Source organism: Marmota marmota, unplaced genomic scaffold (assembly GCF_001458135.2).
Source record: "Marmota marmota marmota unplaced genomic scaffold, marMar, whole genome shotgun sequence".
Lineage (NCBI taxonomy): Eukaryota > Metazoa > Chordata > Mammalia > Rodentia > Sciuridae > Marmota > Marmota marmota.
In genome coordinates, this window is record NW_026000174.1 from 45,042,048 (window position 1) to 45,060,940 (window position 18,893).

The following is an 18,893-nucleotide window of genomic DNA, read 5'->3' on the forward strand; positions in this document are numbered from 1 at the left end:
CAGCCTTCCAGAGTTGCTTTTTGCTCAGGAAGTCTTTCCAGGACACTTGGCTTGCTGGGAGTCTTTTAGAATAAGGATCCTGGTGAGCGGTGTAGGAGCAGTGTGGTATGATAATAAGAGCACGTGTGAAAGTGGCTTAACTTCCTTGATTTTTCTGGTTTGTTTGGAGAGTCAGAATACTACTTTTGCCCATTCGTAATTAGAGAACCAGTTCAGAGCAGCTGTCCTTTTCAGCTCTGTGAACTATATTTGGTGATTTCCTTAAAAACAAAACAAATCAGGAAGAATGTGGGGATTGGAGAGATACTAGCTAAGAACAATCTCAGTAATTTATTTGAGCTGTTATAATATGGGATTTAAAAAATTACTAGATGTAAAAAAAGGAAGTCCTTTAATTTTATTCATCTTTTGCTTATTTTAAAATATATTTTGTTTTTTTTATGGTTAGAAAAGTAACATGAGTAGAAAAATTCAAATAATATAGAATTAAAGGGAAATACAGAAATAATGTTAAATTTAAAATATATAGATGGATTTACTTGATATTTAAAAGAATCAAGATAATCAAGTAGAATTTCTTGTTGATAAATTCACTAGTATCAGACTTAAACAATAAAACTATTGTAAAGAAAGCTTAGTCTTTGAGTAGGGTTTCTCACAGTTGTTCAATGAATTCTGATTAAATTTTGATAGCTTGACCAATAAGTTAGAGTTTGACCTCGTTCTTTCCTTTCTGTAGACTGACCAGGGCATCAAAAACCTTCCTGTTGAGGAGGCTGCAAGACTTTCCCAGGAAGACCCTGACTATGGCCTCCGGGACCTTTTCAATGCCATTGCCAAAGGCAACTACCCCTCCTGGACTTTTTACATCCAGGTCATGACATTCAGAGAGGCAGAAACTTTCCCATTTAATCCATTTGATCTCACCAAGGTAAGTCAGCAACAATTATGTTGTTTCTTTTTAAAGTCTCTTCTTACCTAATTAAGAAAACAACACAAATCCCAATGGCGTGTTCACAGTAGCAGGGACATCATAGACAACATGTGGTGGCAGCACTTCAGGTCTTGTTGCTGTGGGTGAGGCCCCCAGCATCCCAATTCCACACTTCTGTTGGATAAGTTCATGGAGTTTCTATAGGGGGCTTCATTTATTGTTATTAGCAGGGAATGAATTTTGGAAATCTGATGTACTTTTGCCCTGGGAAAGGGCCAATACTTGCTACTTACTGTTGTAAAAGATTTTAGTTACATTCTCACCTTAAATTCTTACCATGTTTTTTTGGGTCAAAAATTATTTTCACCAACTTGATTATATTTGAAAGTTGATATATTCATAGGCACCTTTAATGCTCTTCAGTTGGTTGTCTGGTAATTGTGAACATGACATCCTTTTCAGGTTTGGCCTCACAAAGACTACCCTCTCATCCCGGTTGGCAAACTGGTCTTAAACCGAAATCCAGTTAATTACTTCGCTGAGGTTGAACAGATAGCCTTTGACCCAAGCAATATGCCACCTGGCATTGAGGCCAGTCCTGACAAAATGCTTCAGGTAAGCTTGCTGGTTTGAGATGTTCTCAGGCAGGTGTCCTGTTGTGAACACACACACATGCGCAGGCACGCGCGTGCGCGCCTGTGCACACATACACACACACACACACACTCTCACACATACATTGTGTGATTTGGCATGATCTTTATACCAGGAATTAATTAGAACATTTACTTAAACTTTAACCTGGGTAGTTAGTTCCTTGTGGAACTCATTGGGCTGAAACATCCTTAGATGGGCATTCCTAAATAAACCAGTTTTAAACCAAGTTCTCTAGTAAAGTTCCTATGTAGGTGAAGATGTGAACATTTAGTCTCTTAATTAAAAATAAAAAACATAATAGAAGTACCTTTTTGTATTTGTAGGGTAAAGCATGGTTTTGGCCTGAGATGGCCAGGAGGGAATGATAATTAATTGATTAGAACACCTTAGTCAGCATAAATTCATCTATTTCTTATTCCATGGTGTTGTTTGCATTTTTCATCTATAAAGGCAGATCTGGGGACAATTTTTATGAATTAAACTGCCAGTGATTAAAGGCAGACTAATTCAGTGATATGTCTTGCAGTAGTTGCTAGGCGTTCAGGGCCCGTTTTCACTTACCAATATGCTCTTCCAAGAGTACAATGAATGGAGATTCTACTCTGGACCACAAATCAGTAGGAAATAATTGGCTTAATAATTAACATGTAAATCATTTTTTTGTGTGTGTGTGTTTTTAGACTTTGAGAACAAAACAGAGGTTAAAGATCATACCCTAGCTCAGACCACAGTGACTGAAGGTTGTTGCTTATATAAGTTCTGATTCCAGGGCAGGTGTCAGTCTCCATGGAGTACAAGCTAAGATTCCTGTTTTTTAATTTTTTTAAATATTAACTTTTTGCTATGACAGTAGGGATATTTAGGGCTTTCATAGAAAGTATGTTTTGGCTTTAGTTTTTGGTTCCTTTTAACTAACATAAATTGAGTACCTTTCTATTGTTGTGTGATAGCCCTGTCCTAGATGCTATGACAGATATAGAAACAAAAGATGACCATAACATAAGGCAGAGTGCCGTGACAAATCCAAAGCTGAAATGTTGTCTGATCAGAGGTCTGTGACAGAGTTTTAGGAATGAGGTATCATTGGAGATGGGTTTTGAAGAATGGCCAGGATTTTTATTTTCAACAGGTAATTGGGACAGGACAGGTAGAATATGTTGGGTATATTTCAGCTACATTGTCATTCTTTCTTGAATGAGAAGAATTGAGTTTGGACTGGTTCATTGAGTGTATGTCAGAGGAGACTTTAAGTGCTTGAGTGGAAATTTAGACAGTTGTTCCTTCTAGGAAAACAAAAAGTTTCTTTGGTTTTGAGCAATGTGGTCTGGTAGATAACAAGTAGAATCACTCCTCTTGGTGATAAATAGAGAATGAGGGAGCTGGCACTGGGAATAATGAGGGAAATTTGAGCAGACTACAGTGCATAAGTAGAAATGCTTGCATTGAAACTGAGGAACTGAGGAAGCTAAGGCAGTGTGACCCTGGGCCCCAAAGCTTTCCTGCCTGGGTTTGGAGGAGTGCTGAACTCTGATGGAGGGAGGGGCTAATGGGGTTCACCATGGTGTGAAATTGTCATAGCCAAACTAAGACTGCATAACTGTAGTATTGAGGAACAGAAGTTCACCCGAGTCTTCTCACAAGAATCACTGGTCCCTAGGATCATAGTGAGACCTGGAGGCAAGCACACTGAGTCACATGATTAGTAGAACATTGAAGATATAAATGGAATTCTAGGTCCAGGGAAAAGGACCAAGAGTGAATACCTATTTTCTACAACAAAAGCAAATGCATGTATAAGGCATTTGAAATTATGGGGAAAAAAGCATGAAAAAGGATGACAGGTGGAAATCAATCATGTCATTTCCACATTTTAGTTATGACAAGTATATATGTTTTAAGTTAAGTGTGCTTTAGTTTTTCCTGATGAGTTTTTCAAAGTGTTTGAAAGAACTTCTCTAAATTTTATCAGACTGTCGATCCTATCCTAGCTTTTCCCATAACTTCTCAGGTCAGTTAGCTGTGAATTCTTATTCCACAAAATAGTTTAGGAGCTGTGCAGTTGAGAAGGGACTGTCGTACTCATTTAGCCATTTGGTAACAAGTTTAAGGTGTTTGAATAGGTTAGTGATATAATCTGATTGGACTTTAGGAAGATTCTTTTGGTAGGATGTATTGTTGGAGGAGGGACTAGAAATGGAGAACTAGTTAGGAGGACTTTGAAATTGCTCCTGATGAGAGCCAGTGAGGGCTGCAGCTTGGGCAGTGGAAGTTGGGGTGTTAATGCACAGTGTTCTGATTTACCTTTTACTGACCTTACTAACAAATTTTAAGACTATCTAAAATGATAAGCCAGACCACTGTGAAATGACAAAATAGTGTAGTGTGAGTCCCAGAGAGACTGTCCCCAGAGTACCCGACAATGCAGGTGCAGCCTGTTTACTCCCATACTCTTCAGTTTACCAGCTGGAGTTGGAGAAGTGGGCCAGTTGCTTGCATGCAAAGAGACTGTTCTGCTTTTTCCTCCAGGCTCAGCAAGGGCACGCAGGGGCAGGGCCTTGAGTAAGACCTAGATTCAAGTTGGTGTCAGGTATGGCCTCACTGTGCCCATTTCATAACCTTTGTGGATCTCCACCCGTAGACGGGGTAGGTTGATGGAAAACCAGAACCCATGTGATAGAGGCTATATTCAGGAGTTGCTCATAGCTAGATTGTATCTTGTACCCTGTTGATAAGAGTTGGAGCACAACTTCTTGAGCCAAAAGAGGCAACCAGCTTCTCGACTATAGCTGGGTTTTAGTCATGGCTGCATGACCAGCCATCTGAGTATTATCTTAGACTATCTAAGATGACAATGGGAGTGGAGTTTTCAATCAAGAGCACATTGTGGACAGAACTGTGAGACTAGGTACCACATGCCAGTAGGGTTGATTTGGTATAGAATATTCAACTTGGCTTTATTTTTGTCTTGTCAAATTAAGGACATAAGAATTCTAATTAAGATTCAAGATCAGTGATCAAGTCAATGAAAGAAAAATTGCTCATAGAGTAGAATTTTGAATAATGAGAATAGTTCAATATTGAAATTGGATATTAAGACTGATCATAAAGTTTTAACTGAAAGAAACGTCTAAATGCTTATCTACCTTGGTTAATACAAAGCATTTATCAATCTTCTGTTACCTTTGACATTGTAGAGTGACGATTTTGAAAAAGGCGAAAGATTTATACCATCTGAAGAGAAACCAGAGTATAAGTGACAATTTTGAACCAGTGTTCTTTGCATAGTACTTTGTTTAGACCTAAAAGGTTTCAGAACTCCCAGCATACCTAAGATGATTCAGAATGCAATATGGAAGGTGCTTCTCTGAAGAATTCCCATGTAGTTGGATTTGTAGAAATGTGCTGCTTTTTAAGAGCAAACAGTTGATTTCTTCCCTAGAGTTGGGGAATGAGGAGGTTTGGAATTAATTCAGGATTCTGGTTAGTTAGATTCTAGCAAATTTATTTTACAACTTAAAACTTTCTTAGAAATGGGAAATAATATAAGACAGGATTCTTTCTTGTCATTTGGGAGGAAAAAGAGGCATTATTTTAGGACAGACATGAAGTTTATGGGTGGCCATGTGGCCTGAAGGTCACATGGTGGTTCAGTTAGGGAGAACTCACTTCATAAATGAGAAGACCCTGGCTCTTTGGAGAGGTGATAGGCAGAGTTTTGTGGTGACCATGAACAAGAGTCCTTTTCACATTGAATGTTACAATGACATTTATAGCCACTTCCTATTTCACAAGTAACTGTCTCTGTCATGTTTGTTACCCTAGGGCCGCCTTTTTGCCTATCCTGACACTCACCGCCACCGCCTGGGACCCAACTATCTTCAGATTCCTGTGAACTGCCCCTACCGTGCTCGAGTGGCCAACTACCAGCGTGATGGCCCCATGTGCATGCATGACAATCAGGGTAGGCCTTGGCTTCCCTGCCAGGGCAGAGGGTACAGAGGGCAGGACACCAGTGGCTTTCAAACCATCCCCACAGGACCTCCTTTGCTGTGATAGTCTCCGCAGGTGCTGCCATGACCAAGTATTTCTTGCCCAGCACTATTGGTTCAGACTTCCCCAGGACTCTCCCGCCTGTATCTCTTTGATGTATTTTGTCAAGAGTTCCTGCCTCAGATTTTACTTTGCTGGCCATCTGATAGTTGAAGGCAGGGAGAAAGATTTTGCCATTTGGCTGTACTAGAGTGAAGCTTATATGGGAGTTACAAAATGGACGGTTCCTCAAATCACTAGGACTTACAACCTTGCAATGCAAAGCCAAGACCTGATGTCTTCTGCCTTTTTTTATGGTTCTGTTGAGGCTGTGGAGGAGCAGGTCCATCTAGGGTCTGGAAGGGATAGGATGGCCTAGTGGGAGGAGAGAAAGGAAGGCAGAGAGGTCAGGGGATTCCCTGTGCTGAGGGAATGTGGTTGAATTCATGTAGATGGATCCGGCAGTGAGCTAGTAAAATTCCGACCACAGGTTGGTTTGCGCAAACCACTGGGTGCTTCTAGGCCACTCCTTGTTTAGACAGGAGTGAGATCAACTGGCGAGACAACAATCCACTGCATTTTGGTTTTTTGGAGCTCATTTACCAAATTTATGACTTTTTTCTTTTAATTCCTTTTTGGGTGCTATGTACAGTCTTGGATTGTTAATTACTTATTTTAGTTAGCCAAGCAGAATGCCCTGATTAGTGTTTTTCTTTCACTGTCCCACAGTTTAGTATAGATCTTAGTGTTATAATTCCTACCTGGGACACGTGTTTCCGTACCAGGTTGCTTATATTGATCTCTTCAGAAATTTTGCTGATGATCGATATTTATAGTCATAGATGCCTATATAAAAACAAAATTTATTTTTCTATGATAAAAACAAATGTGCCTTAAAGGAAATTTGGAGAATACAGAAGAGAAGAAGAGAAGAATATCTATTCATGGTCCCAGAATCCTAAGGCCACGACCGGGCATTTTACTGTGTTTCTTGCTGTTCTTTTCTATTAATATTTTTTATATTTTAGATTATTTTGTATATGTAACGTTGTGCTTTGCTCATTACCATTGCTATTAATCCTTTTCCACGTATGGAACAAGTTTACACGCTTCCTAACTAATTCTAGTAGGTGGCTGCAGTATTTTTGTTCCCTAATTTACTCAGAGACGTGAATTGTGTCATTGCCTCAAGTAGTCTTCTGTGTTTTCATTCTTCTGTTCGTTGTTTTTTTCCATTCACTTTCTTCAGTCCTTTTTTTGTTGAAACTGTCAATCGGAGATCAATGTATCTTTTGAACTTTACTCATAAACAACTGCTTCATGTTTACCATTACAGTGGCATTCTTAAGGAAAAAACTGTGTATGGATGTATTTGACACGCTGCCTGATTCTAGAAGTAGAGCATGTGGGCTGTGCTTGTAAAGTTCCATGAAAGAGTTTAATTATTCCCAATAGTCAGTGCTTTAAAGACAACTCCCACTTTGAGTAAAGGTCAGAGCTTTTTTGGAAATGGAATTTTGAAATTACTCAAAGATCATTTAAAGATCAAATTCTTAGTGCAGAAAACACTGGTAGCTGATTGTTGGAGCATTTTGCTTTCCTTGGAGACATAGCAGACAAATTTCTTGAGCTAGTAATAGAGCTTCATAATGGTGATATGTGTCACTCAGGTAATGGTTCCTTGTCTGCCGTGGAGGTCACTTGCTTATTCTCTCTGTTGATACTTGGTGCCCTGATTGGTATCATACATAGGCATCTCTTAATTATCCACTGTGGATAATGTGCTCTGGCAGTGAGCTAGGTAAAATTCCAACCACAGGCTGGTTTGCGCAAACCACTGAAATTTCTGTTTAGGCAGTGTGGGCCCAGATAAGTCAGCTTCCACAGGTCTCAGCTGAGGCAGAGTGTCATTTGGAAACCAAGTATGCCAGAATGGGAACAAAAAGCCTGTGTCATAGCAAATATTGTGATTATATTTGTCACTATTTCTTTCTATAAAGTCCAGATAAATGAATGCTGACACACTACAAATATAAAATTTTTAAAAATATCTTTTTTACTAGTCTATGGAGGAATGTGAAAGTAAAGCTAGAATCAAAGTCATCATAGTAAAAAAGAGATAATGTGAGAATTTTAAAAACATTTAAGGAGCAGTGGAATAGAGTTCGGTAATGGCCAGATATAATAAGTAGGCTGTGCTGGAAGGGATGAGAAGCCCAGAGCTCTCGCCCACATCTCCTGCTGACTCATTCCTGGGTGACCTGCACAGTCCCTTAGCATCTCAGAGCTCCATAACTGGTCTGTGGATGGAAGGAACAGGGCTAGAACTTTCAAGTTATTCCTAAGAGTTCTGTGATTCAGTGTTCAAGTGGAACCCAAGTCCAAATAAAACTCTTCGATTTGAAATGTGTTATGAGTCTAGTCTCAGCAGTGACCACATCAAATCTTTGAAAACTTATGCTTGTGTGGGTGAGCATCAGGAGACTACAAAGCTGAGAACTGTTGAAGGTTGAAATGGACTTGGAGATCTCTGTTCACTCAGGCTGAGGCAGCCCATATGAGCATTGAGAAGATGAAGCCTTCTCTAAGACTCTTAGCACTGCCTGTAGCCAAGTCTGAGAAGTGAAAAATTGCACGCGTGTGTATATGTATATTTGATTACCACTTGAATTTTTTTCCTTGAATATTAATTGCTTGCCTACTGGTTTCAGTCTTCATATTGCTAATGAGTCTTGTTTTCCTTTAAAGGTGGTGCTCCAAATTACTATCCCAACAGCTTTAGTGCTCCGGAACAGCAGCCCTCAGCCCTGGAGCATGGCTCACAAGCCTCTGCAGATGTGAAGCGCTTCAATAGTGCCAATGAGGACAATGTCACTCAGGTAATGGTTCCTTGTCTGCCGTGGAGGTCACTTGCTTATTCTCCCTGTTGATGTCTGCCTATTTCCCCCCTCTCTTAAAGTGTCTAACATCTTAAATTGAATTCAGAGAAGACTTATCTCTAATAGGAAACCACGATCCTTATTGGAAGGGGTTGAATAGTTGTATTACTGTGCTCTTTCCGTTCAAGGTATGGAGACTCATCTCAGTTCCCCTAAGTCTTATTGAAGGGATATAGCTGGGGCTGCTGGGGAAATGTGTTTTCACAGAAATCTAAGAAATGAGCAAGTACAGCTTAAGCACCATCAAATCTACTTAGATGTTTTTCCTGTTCCTTCGATTGACTTAATTGTTGTTTTAAAATATGAATATTTCTCTCATTTATCATTTCTATTTTGGGTGGTAATCCTGACCAATATCTTTTTATACTGCTTGAAGCCAGTTTAAACCAACTATTGCATATTCTTCAAATTAGTTTTTAAGTAATGATGTTACTAGAAGCAACAAGTCTACATAGCAATCAAGTGAGAGGTATGTTGTTGTTCTTCCTGTGACTATTGGTGCATAGGAAGGCAGTGTGCCACAACTCCAAGGTTTGCAATGGTGTGATCCTCAATATTGTCACAAAAGCTCTGTTTCTTAATGTTGTGAGTTTCAGATCCATAATCTGTTAAATAACCCCTTCCCCACTGCCAGGCCCTTCTCAGAGCCTTTCAAATGTTACATGTAGCTATTATCTTTTTTTATTCTTTTTTTTGCCCTTTTTGTGTGTGTGTGTGTGTGTGTGTGTGAGTGTGGGGGAGCACCTTCTACTCCTCTTAATACTTCTGTATCAGATTCTAGAGAGAGAGAATCAGATGGACTCAGCTAATCTTTTCACCCTGGCTTCTGTGTCATTGGTCTCTGGTCAGCCTGTAGTTGACTGCCGCAGGTCAGGTGCTCATCCTGTTTCCAATCACCTATGGCTACCCTAAGGGGACTTTCAGTAGCTGCTGTGAGGGGCTCATGCACGGGCAGCTCCATGCCAGTCATGTGTTCAGTGCAACTTACACCACACTCACAAGAATAAAGTTAAAAAATGTAGTTGTTCTAGAGTTCTATACAGGTCATTTATGTTAAACTTAGTATTTAAATTGGGTTGGAACCTATTTCTAGTTTCTCAATATGAGAATGTGGATTCCAAGTAAGATATACTTAAATATACGAATTAATTCACTGGGAGGCTATATTTGAAAGACATTTGCATGTATGTGTGTGTGTGTGTGTGTGTGTGTGTGTGTGTATGTGGAAACATTATTTGAAGATATAAACCATGTTTAATTTAAAATAGCTCCTATAAAACTTTTATATTTTTAGTGATGCAGTGTTACTAAGTATATTGCTGCATACTCCCTGTCTTGCAAAGAAATTTGCCTGTGCCGGGTCAGTATAGGTACAATATGCATCATACAACTCTTGAACAAATTAATAATGAGGCTACTGTTTGCACCTTAAAATTTACCACGTGATCCTTGGTATATTGAGAGATCTTCTTATGACCATATAGTGTGCACATTTCTAAGCAGTCATGCTACTGTTGTTATAGATTTATAACATGATTATATAATGATAAGTCATGTGGGAAATAAAGAAGGTTCAGATTTATTCTATTAAAAATGATTCACGTGGACTCCTACTCTGGCTCTGGCAGACCTATCCACTTATGGAGAACATTGGAATGCTAGGGAAAATACAGAAAGCATGTGGTTCGAAGTTTTGGAGAGCTAATGAAGCAAGGATTTAAGGGATCAAGATGTCAGAGAGAAGGAAGTGCAGGAAAAAGAAGGTGCCAGGCAAGCCTGAAGTTTCTTGTCCTCTCCTCATAAAGCATTTATTAATGTCTTGCAAGCATGGGTCAGAATGCTGGTGGAGTTCAGAGCAGTTTCATGGGCCTGCAGCCCAGGGTCTGCTGAGAAGGAGAACCTCTGGTTACCACTCCAGGCTCCAGCTGGAACCCTGAAGGGCCATGCCTATGAAGAAGGGCAAACCTGAAATAAACTTGTTCTCCCAAGAGCTGAAACGCAGCTGTGCATCAGCTCAGTCTCAGACAGGACGTGTCGGAACGCCACCGCAATCGACATAGACTTCTGTGACCTTGAAAGGCGTGGGGATTTCTTGCCACCAGCAAGCAAGTGGTCCAGTCTATAGTGGACACTAGCTGGGTGTGTTAGTCAGATTTTCAATGCTGTGAAAAATACCCTGAGAAAAATGACTTAGAGGAGGAAAGATTTATTTCAGCTCACAGTTTCAAAGATTTCGGTCCATGGTCAGCAGCTTCATTGCTTTGGTCCTGAGGTATAGAATGACATGGCAGAGAAGAGCTGCTCAGCTCCTGGAGGCCAGGAAGGAGAGGGAAAGGGGGAGGGAAAGGGGGAGGGAAAAGAGGAGGGAGAGGGGGAGGGAGGGGGGGAGGGAGAGGGGGAGGGGAGGGACGGGGGAAGGGGAGGAAGAGGAAGAAAACAAAACAAAGCAGGACACTACCAGATGATCAACTTCCTCCAACTAGGCCCTGACTTCTAAAATTTCTACCAACTCCCATAATGCCATCAAATTGTTAATCCATCAGTGGATTAATCCTTGATGAGGTGAGAGGCCAATCACTATTCCAAATCCCACCTCTGAATGTTGCTGCATTGGGGAACAAGCCTTCAACATATGAATTTCCTTGTGGGGGGGACTTCATAACCAAGCCATAACACTGAATGTCTCCTAATCTAATTCATTTCTCACATTACCTAGAGAGAGTGTCAGATCCCACAGACAGGGCTCTGTCCCTGAGACTGCTCTCCCTCACCCCTAATGCTCATCTCAAGCCTCAAGGTATTTTTTTTTGCCTGTGCTTCTCACTATAGGGATATAAATTAGGGTTCCCACAACCCTCTCCTCAGGTTTGGTTCAGTTAATTTGCTCGAATGGTTCACAGGACTTGGGGAAATATGTTTACAGCTCTATTATTAAGGATATTAACAGAATATACAGATGAAGAGCTGCATAGGGCAGGGTATGGGAGAAGGGCACAGTGCTTCTATGCCCTCTCTGACAGTACACCCTCCAAGAAGAACCTCATGTTCAGCTATCTGGAAGCCCTGGGAACCCTGTTTTTTTTTATTTTTTATTTTATTGCATATCTAATGCTACTGCTACTAGACTGAGTAGGGAAACCCAGCAAGATCTGTTCAGTTTCTGCTTGGCCTCTGTGCAGAAATTCTCCCTTCTGTTTATGGGACTTTCTGGAATGAGGAGTGTGTTATGATCTACTGTCAGACAAGAATAGAGAATTTCTTTATGGCAACTCCAACACAGAGAGACGGGCAAATATGACCTGCTCAGGGAAGAAAAATACTATTTTCTATGGCCTACTTTGGGGAGAAAGTTCTGAGCCAGGAACCATGGCCCTAAACCAAATGTACATGCTGTAATATCACAGGTGATCTTCTCCATTCTAATGCTTCCCCGAAGCAGACATAAATCTTCTTTGGCAGATAATAGAACCTCAGATTATATCTAGATCTTTTCACGTATAAATGTCAATTCAGTAATAATAAGGTACACCTAACACATAAGACTTTATGACTGAAAAATCAAGATGCTATGAAGAAAAAAAAAAAAACAAAAACTGACAGTATAAACAAACATACTGGAGATGCAGATAATGGAATTGTAAGATGCAGGTTTTAGAATAACCATGATTAATGTTTTCAAGAAAATAGATGACAATAAGGGGAATATTATAACTTTAATCTATAAAAAATTAAATAGACATACTGAACTAGAAATTGCAACAACTTAAAATAATAACATAGTAGATGAATTTAAAAGATTAACACAGCTGAAGAGAAGATTAATGATTAGGGCAGTAGATAATAAGACTAGCTCATGAGGAAAGAGAACTCTTTATCATGAGACTCACTCTCTCTCTCTCTCTCTCTCTCTCTCTATATATATATATATATATATATATATATATACACACATACACATACACATACACATACATACATACACACACACACACACACACACACAGTCCTGGGGATTGAACCCAGGGGGCTCATGCATGCTAGGCAAGCACTCTACCAGTAAGCCATATTCCCAGCTCTATGAGACATCATTTAGAAATTGAAAATTCAACAGATATTGAATCCCAGTGGATGTTTATAAAAAATGTTAGATATAGTTAAAGAAAAAATTAGTTAATTGGAACGATGTCTGAGGAAATTCCCAGGGTGCAGTACTTTAATTAGATTTTGTTGAAGTCTGATTTTTTAAACTTTGTTATTAGATTTATATTTTCCTCAAAAAAAAAATTTTTTTTTGTATTGAGAATTGAAGCCAGGCTTTGCACATACTAGGCAAATGCTCTATCCCTGAGCTATAACCCCAGCCCCATACTTTCCTCAAATTTAAGAGTATATGTAAATATTTGATTACTTTGAAAAACGATATATATCTCAAGATTTTATGAATTTTATAACTGCATAATTGGATATTATTGAATTTTATAAACATTAACAAAACATTGTGCAGAGCTGAGTCTGTCACATTAATCAAACTTAACAGATACTTGTTGAATGAATGCATGAATGAATGAAATGTTAGAATAAAATCATAGCTACAACCTAGAAATGGTTGATTTCAGGATCAAGCAGAGATTACTAGAATTCATAGATTTTAATCTATCAGCATTTGCTGTAGTAGTAAATTCAGCAGTCTAAGCAAAATATCACTATCAATATCTGTCTTGCCAATGTAAGCACTGATATACTATTTAAATGAATTAGTTTTTTCTTCTCATGGTTCTGGGAAAATTGAACAAAGATTGTATTATGTTACATTTACATTCAGAGACAACTTGCACATTTTTGACTTATTGATATTAAAATGTGGTGTATTTGTAGGCCTTGTATTTATAGAATGTTTATAAGCATTGACTATGAAGAACATTATTAAAAAACACTCATGAGCTATTAGGAAATGAGTTCCTCCTGTCTTACTTAAAACACAAGAAAACACAAATGGCAGTTCCAATTATTTTATATTATCCTTAAATATTAAAAATGGTATGTTTCAAAAGTAGCATTTTGGATGTGTTTTTTTTGTGTGTGTGTGTGTGTATGTGTGTGTGTGTGAGAGAGAGAGAGATAAATTGGTTGTTTGATTCTTTGTGCCTTCTTTTTGCTGAGCAGGTGAGGGAATTCTATACAAAAGTGCTGAATGAAGAGGAGAGGAAACGCCTGTGTGAAAACATTGCTGGCCATCTCAAGGACGCACAACTCTTCATCCAGAAGAAAGCGGTGAGTCAATCTTTGTAAGCTGAAGGATGACATCTTCTGGCTGATGGAGGTAGTGCAGCGATGTGGGAGAACCTTTAAAAGAAGTATCGTTTTTTCTTTTTTTAATTGTTTCTTAGTTATACATGAAGTAGAATGCATTTGATATAATATAAAAGCCTGGAATATATCTTATTCTAATTAGGACCCTATTCTTGTGGATGTACACAATGGCGGTATTCACTGTGGTGTATTCATATATGTACATAGGGAAATTATGTCAGATTCATTCCACTGACTTTCCTTTTGCTATCCCCCCTACCTTCCCCTCATTTCCCTTTGTCTAATATACTGAAAGAGAATGTCTCTCCTACTTAAATTGAGCCTAAGTAATAATATTTATTTTTTTAAAGTAATAATCCTCAATGAATCTTTGATTATTTTCTAGTCTCATTTTATCTGGTATGACATATCTGCTGATCCTTAGCCTTTTTTCCAGTGTGTAATAATTTTAGTTGAGTTCAGGATGAATTCTTTCCTGTGCTATTTAATTTAACTGCTACCAACTTCTGTGCAGGATAGTAAATACAAGTCAATGTCTGATGTTAGAGTATGACTCCTGCTACCATTTCCTTAGGTTTTGGATGATAAGAAATACAGCTTACATATTTGTAGTTTGACACCTGCCTAAAGGTTTGATGTCATGACACCTTGACCCTCCTTCAGATGTAAACTAGACACTTGCCTGTTTTCTGGGGTGAGAACTGGGAGACTTCCAGAAGGAAGGCTGACCTTTTGACTTGGGGAGAGGGTCTTTCTGCTGGCTGCTCACGGAGCTCTGAAGCTCTCTTACTTCTGGTTTCCTGGCCTGTCACAGGGACAAACATTTTGTAAATCTAGGAGTCCTACCATTTCCTTGTGCTGCTGCTTTTCTGTTCGTAGGGCAGCTGTGTGGGATGTTGAAGGCTTGGGTTCAGGAACCTGCAGAGAACCAGATGGTTGCTCTGGAACCTGGAAGAGCAGGTTTTATCTCATTTTTCTGGTGAGAGTGGATAAGATAACTTATAAGTAGCAGAACTGGGCTTGCATCCTTTGCAGTCTTTGTCACTTGTTCTGATGTCCCCCCTTCTCCTTCCACGTTCTGGGCTTAGTCTGCAGTCAGGAATTCCTGCCCGAAGTATGTGGGCTTGCCTGGTAGGTGCCAGTGTCTCCGTACACTTCACTGTGAACTCAGGCAGTGCTTCACACAGTTGCTAATAACTTGTTGAGAACTTTGAGTTCAGCTCTCTACATGTAGCAAATGCCACTCATCTATTGTGTGTTCTTCTTATAATATTCTATGTGGTTGGTTCTGTGTGTTTTTTCTCCCAACGATAAGCAGCTCTCTACTTCTCTGACAGTAACTGGGTGCCCCACAACTCAGTTCAATTCTAATAGCACCTGTCAGTATCTGAGTAAGTTTCAGAACCCACAGCTTAGAGGGTCGGCCCCATAAGACTGCCCAATGCAGTGTCCCACTACCCGCCTTCTGCATATTCTGACTACAGATCCAGGGGTTCCCATGGTTCTTCTCTGGGTTTGGTAATTTGCTAGAATGACTCACAGAACTCAGGAAAGAGCTTTACTTTACTTACCCATTTGTACAAAGGCTACAACTCAGGAACAGCCAAGTAGAGGTGATGCAGTGGGCAGGGTGTGCGGGCAGGGCCTGGAGCTCCCTGGCCTCTCTGGGGGTGCTACCTTCCTACACCTCAGTGTCCCCCCATCCAGAAGCTCCTGACCCCTGTCATTTAGGGGTTTTATGGAGGTTTCATTACATAGGCTCAGGGGATGAAATGGCTGGCCCTGGAGACTGAACACAATCGCTAGCTCCTCTCCCCTCCTGGAGGCTCAGGGATGGACTGGGTGCGACCTTCTGATCACACACTTGGTCTTTCTGGCACTAGCTCCATCCTGAAGCTCTCTAGGACCCCCCACGAGTCATCTCAGTCTCACACAGAAGACAGTTCCAAGGGTTTCAGGAGCTCTGTGCCAGGATCATAGGACAAAGACCAAATACTTGATTTTTATGATGTTACATAGGTGAAATTATTCTGTGCATTTTGGGAGGGGGACACTGAAGCTCAGGTACGTTAAGTGACTGACACAGATTGCTTAGTCAGTATATGGCGGAGTTGTTACTGGACCCTCAAGTCCCACTCCCAGACCTGAGTTGTGGTACTGCTTCCTGCTGGGATGTTCTTCCTCCTCTACTAAAAATACACTGGGAAACAGAGACAGCAGGGGGCATAGTAAGGGTGTAGGTGCTACTTACACTTATTTTCATTTGGTTCTAGGTCAAGAACTTCAGTGATGTCCACCCTGACTACGGGGCCCACATCCAGGCTCTTTTGGACAAATACAACACTGAGAAGCCTAAGGTGAGCGCGAGCAGCCCGGCTCTCATGGGATGTGAGCATGGGTTAGTTAGACACAGCTTGGTTTCCACTGAACATTATTCCCTCCAGGGTCTGTTTCTTGCAACTTATAGATTTCTCAAGCAGCTTTTCAGAAATTCAATTGAGAAATAAAGCAGTTGCCTGCAAAACCATACTCTTCATTTTTAGCTCTAGACAATGGAAGTTTAAAATGAATGAATTCTGGAGTACTATTTTCATTCGGGTACAAGTGAAAGAAGATACCAGTAGCTGCCTGTGAGTTAATTAGCCTGATGCACTTGTTCTTTTAAAACAGAACGCGATCCACACCTTTGTGCAGGCTGGGTCTCACTTGGCTGCAAGGGAGAAAGCTAACCTGTGAGACTTAGGGCCTCCTCCTTCTGCAAGGAACTCTGCGTCTGTGAAGTGAAGCATGATGTTCACGTCTGCAACCCACTCATCGCTGGGTGAAGATTCTCCTGTGCTAATGTGTGAATGAAAGTTAATGTCTTTAAAATGAAAATCCAGGTTTCTATAGCAAATAATGTAACAGTGACTTTTAATGCTGCTTCCTTAGGAGAGAATAAAGTTAAGGCTTAACAATCATGTAAAAGAAACATGTATTTGCATTCGACAGTTGGTTGGATTATTCATTTAAAATGACTAGAAGAAAATTTCTAGGTAGAAATATGATTTTATTTGATAAGAAAAATCTTGGTGAAATAAGTATGTTTACATATCACCTTATGGCCTATTAATAAAAACGTGGCTATAATTATATAAAAAGAAAATATAAAGATGATCCACTCAAATTTTTATTTTTCTAAGATTCTCATAGGAAAACTACTCTTACTGCATCAGTGTCTTCAGAGAATAGTAGTGCCATCGCAGCTTGATGTGTAATGCCTGTAATTGACCAGATTCCAGTTTTCACTTGGATTGTGTTTATGCTAATACAGCGTTGATTTTGCAACAAGCTGATTTGTAATTGCTTACATTTTTACAATAAAATAATCTCTAAGAATAGAAGAAGTAGTATTTGATTTCTTTTTCTTTTTTGGGGGAGATACTGGAGATTGAACTCGCATTAAGCCGCATCCCCAGCCCTATTTTGTATTTTATTTAGAGCAGGGTCTCACTGAGTTGCTAAGTACCTCACTGTTACTGAGGCTAGCTTTGAATTTTCTATCCTCCTGCCTCAGCCTCCTGAGTTGCTGGGGTTACAGGCATGCAGCACCATGCCCGCCTTGATTTCTTTTGACTATATATATAACTTGAAAAATGACACCAGACATCATCTGTCTTCAGATGCTTACCCTTAAAAATGAAAGTACCAATATCTTGAGGACACTGCGTTATTTTTAAAAATTCATAGTCTTAAAGCAACCTTCGGGAACAGTGAGAAAATAGCAAATATTCTGACTTTTGAAATCATACTTAGATCTCTTGCTTTTGTTAGCTCACTTACTTTTTATAGGTTTAAAAAATAGGGGCACAGAACTCTTAGTTATCCTTTTCTTTAAACTCACATTTGCCTTATGCTTCTAAATCACATGGAAGATTTTAAAGGTAAATTCTAAATACTAAATGAAACCCATTTTTCTTGAAAATCCCTATTCCTTTCATCTTCAAAACCAGTTTGTACTTAGGAGCTTCTTGAGATTTGGACTTCAGAAAAGCATTATACCACTAGTAGATAGATACAAACTCAGGTTTTAGCACAAACTTCTTTCTCTACTGTCAAACTCTCCTGTCTAAACTCCTCCTGCATTTAAGTATGCTTTGATACTGTTCTATTTCTAGATGTAGAAAGTAAATCCATCCATTTGCACCAAATGGTGGATATTGTTAGCACAGCTTCACTACTGTCATCTCTGTCTAGTGTTAGATCTTTAAGTTAAGCCCATACAAATAAATATCATTCAATAATAGGAGGGAGGTTATTTGAAAATTGATTATATACATCAAGACATAGAGTTCTTAGTTTTAGATTTTTTTCGTAATCTAAAAATAAGTAATTAAAACCACACGTATCTAACATGTTTCCTGTGTGTAAATACGGGACACTTGAAAGTGTCCCCGATTTTGCTCTGGAAGCCTCTTATTGTGATTTTCAAAGTTAAATACTGATAAGGTTAACTCTCTGATTATGTTCCTCTTAAGTGATGTTGAGAAATCTCCTAAGAGCTTCTGGGCTGAGTTTATAAGAAGGATGAAATGGGTGAGAAGCAGTACTTACTGTGACCAAGGACCAGGTAGACCTAGGTTCAAATTCCAGCTCTGCCATTTTCTACCTGTGGGGACTGGGGCAAATGGCTTCTCTCTTCTGAGTATTCATTCCCTCATCTCTCCATGGGGCCCAAAATTGTTATTTCCCAAGGGTTGTGATGATCACTCATTGTATTTGACTTTAACCTCCACATCTGTCTAACCGGCCTTCTGAGCACACTGTCTTGGTTAGCTTTTGCTTTGTAACAAACCACTTTATAACTCAGTGGTTCAGAATAGCAATCACACATCACCTCTGTTCCCAGTTGGCTAGGGATTGGTGTATGTAGGCTGGGCTCAGCTCGGGTGGTTTGGCAGGTATGCCTCTGTCACCCTGTGTCACATGTATCATCCTCCTGGGATTCACCATGGTGGCAGAAGTGCAGGAATGCAGTACCAACT

The 18,893-nt window shown here is 39.7% G+C and overlaps 1 protein-coding gene across 1 annotated transcript in view; it reads left to right on the forward strand.

The window, feature by feature from the left end:
• The window catches only part of Cat (catalase), a 33,173-nt gene extending 15,921 nt beyond the window's left edge, over positions 1-17,252 (forward strand). The window contains exons 7-13 of the mRNA XM_015477762.2: positions 740-931; positions 1,397-1,549; positions 5,414-5,552; positions 8,369-8,499; positions 13,723-13,830; positions 16,143-16,226; positions 16,540-17,252. Coding sequence (XP_015333248.1) covers positions 740-931; positions 1,397-1,549; positions 5,414-5,552; positions 8,369-8,499; positions 13,723-13,830; positions 16,143-16,226; positions 16,540-16,605 — 873 coding nt within the window. The 3' untranslated portion in view covers positions 16,606-17,252. The remainder of the gene's footprint in view (positions 1-739; positions 932-1,396; positions 1,550-5,413; positions 5,553-8,368; positions 8,500-13,722; positions 13,831-16,142; positions 16,227-16,539) is intronic.
• Positions 17,253-18,893: the final 1,641 nt, after the last annotated feature.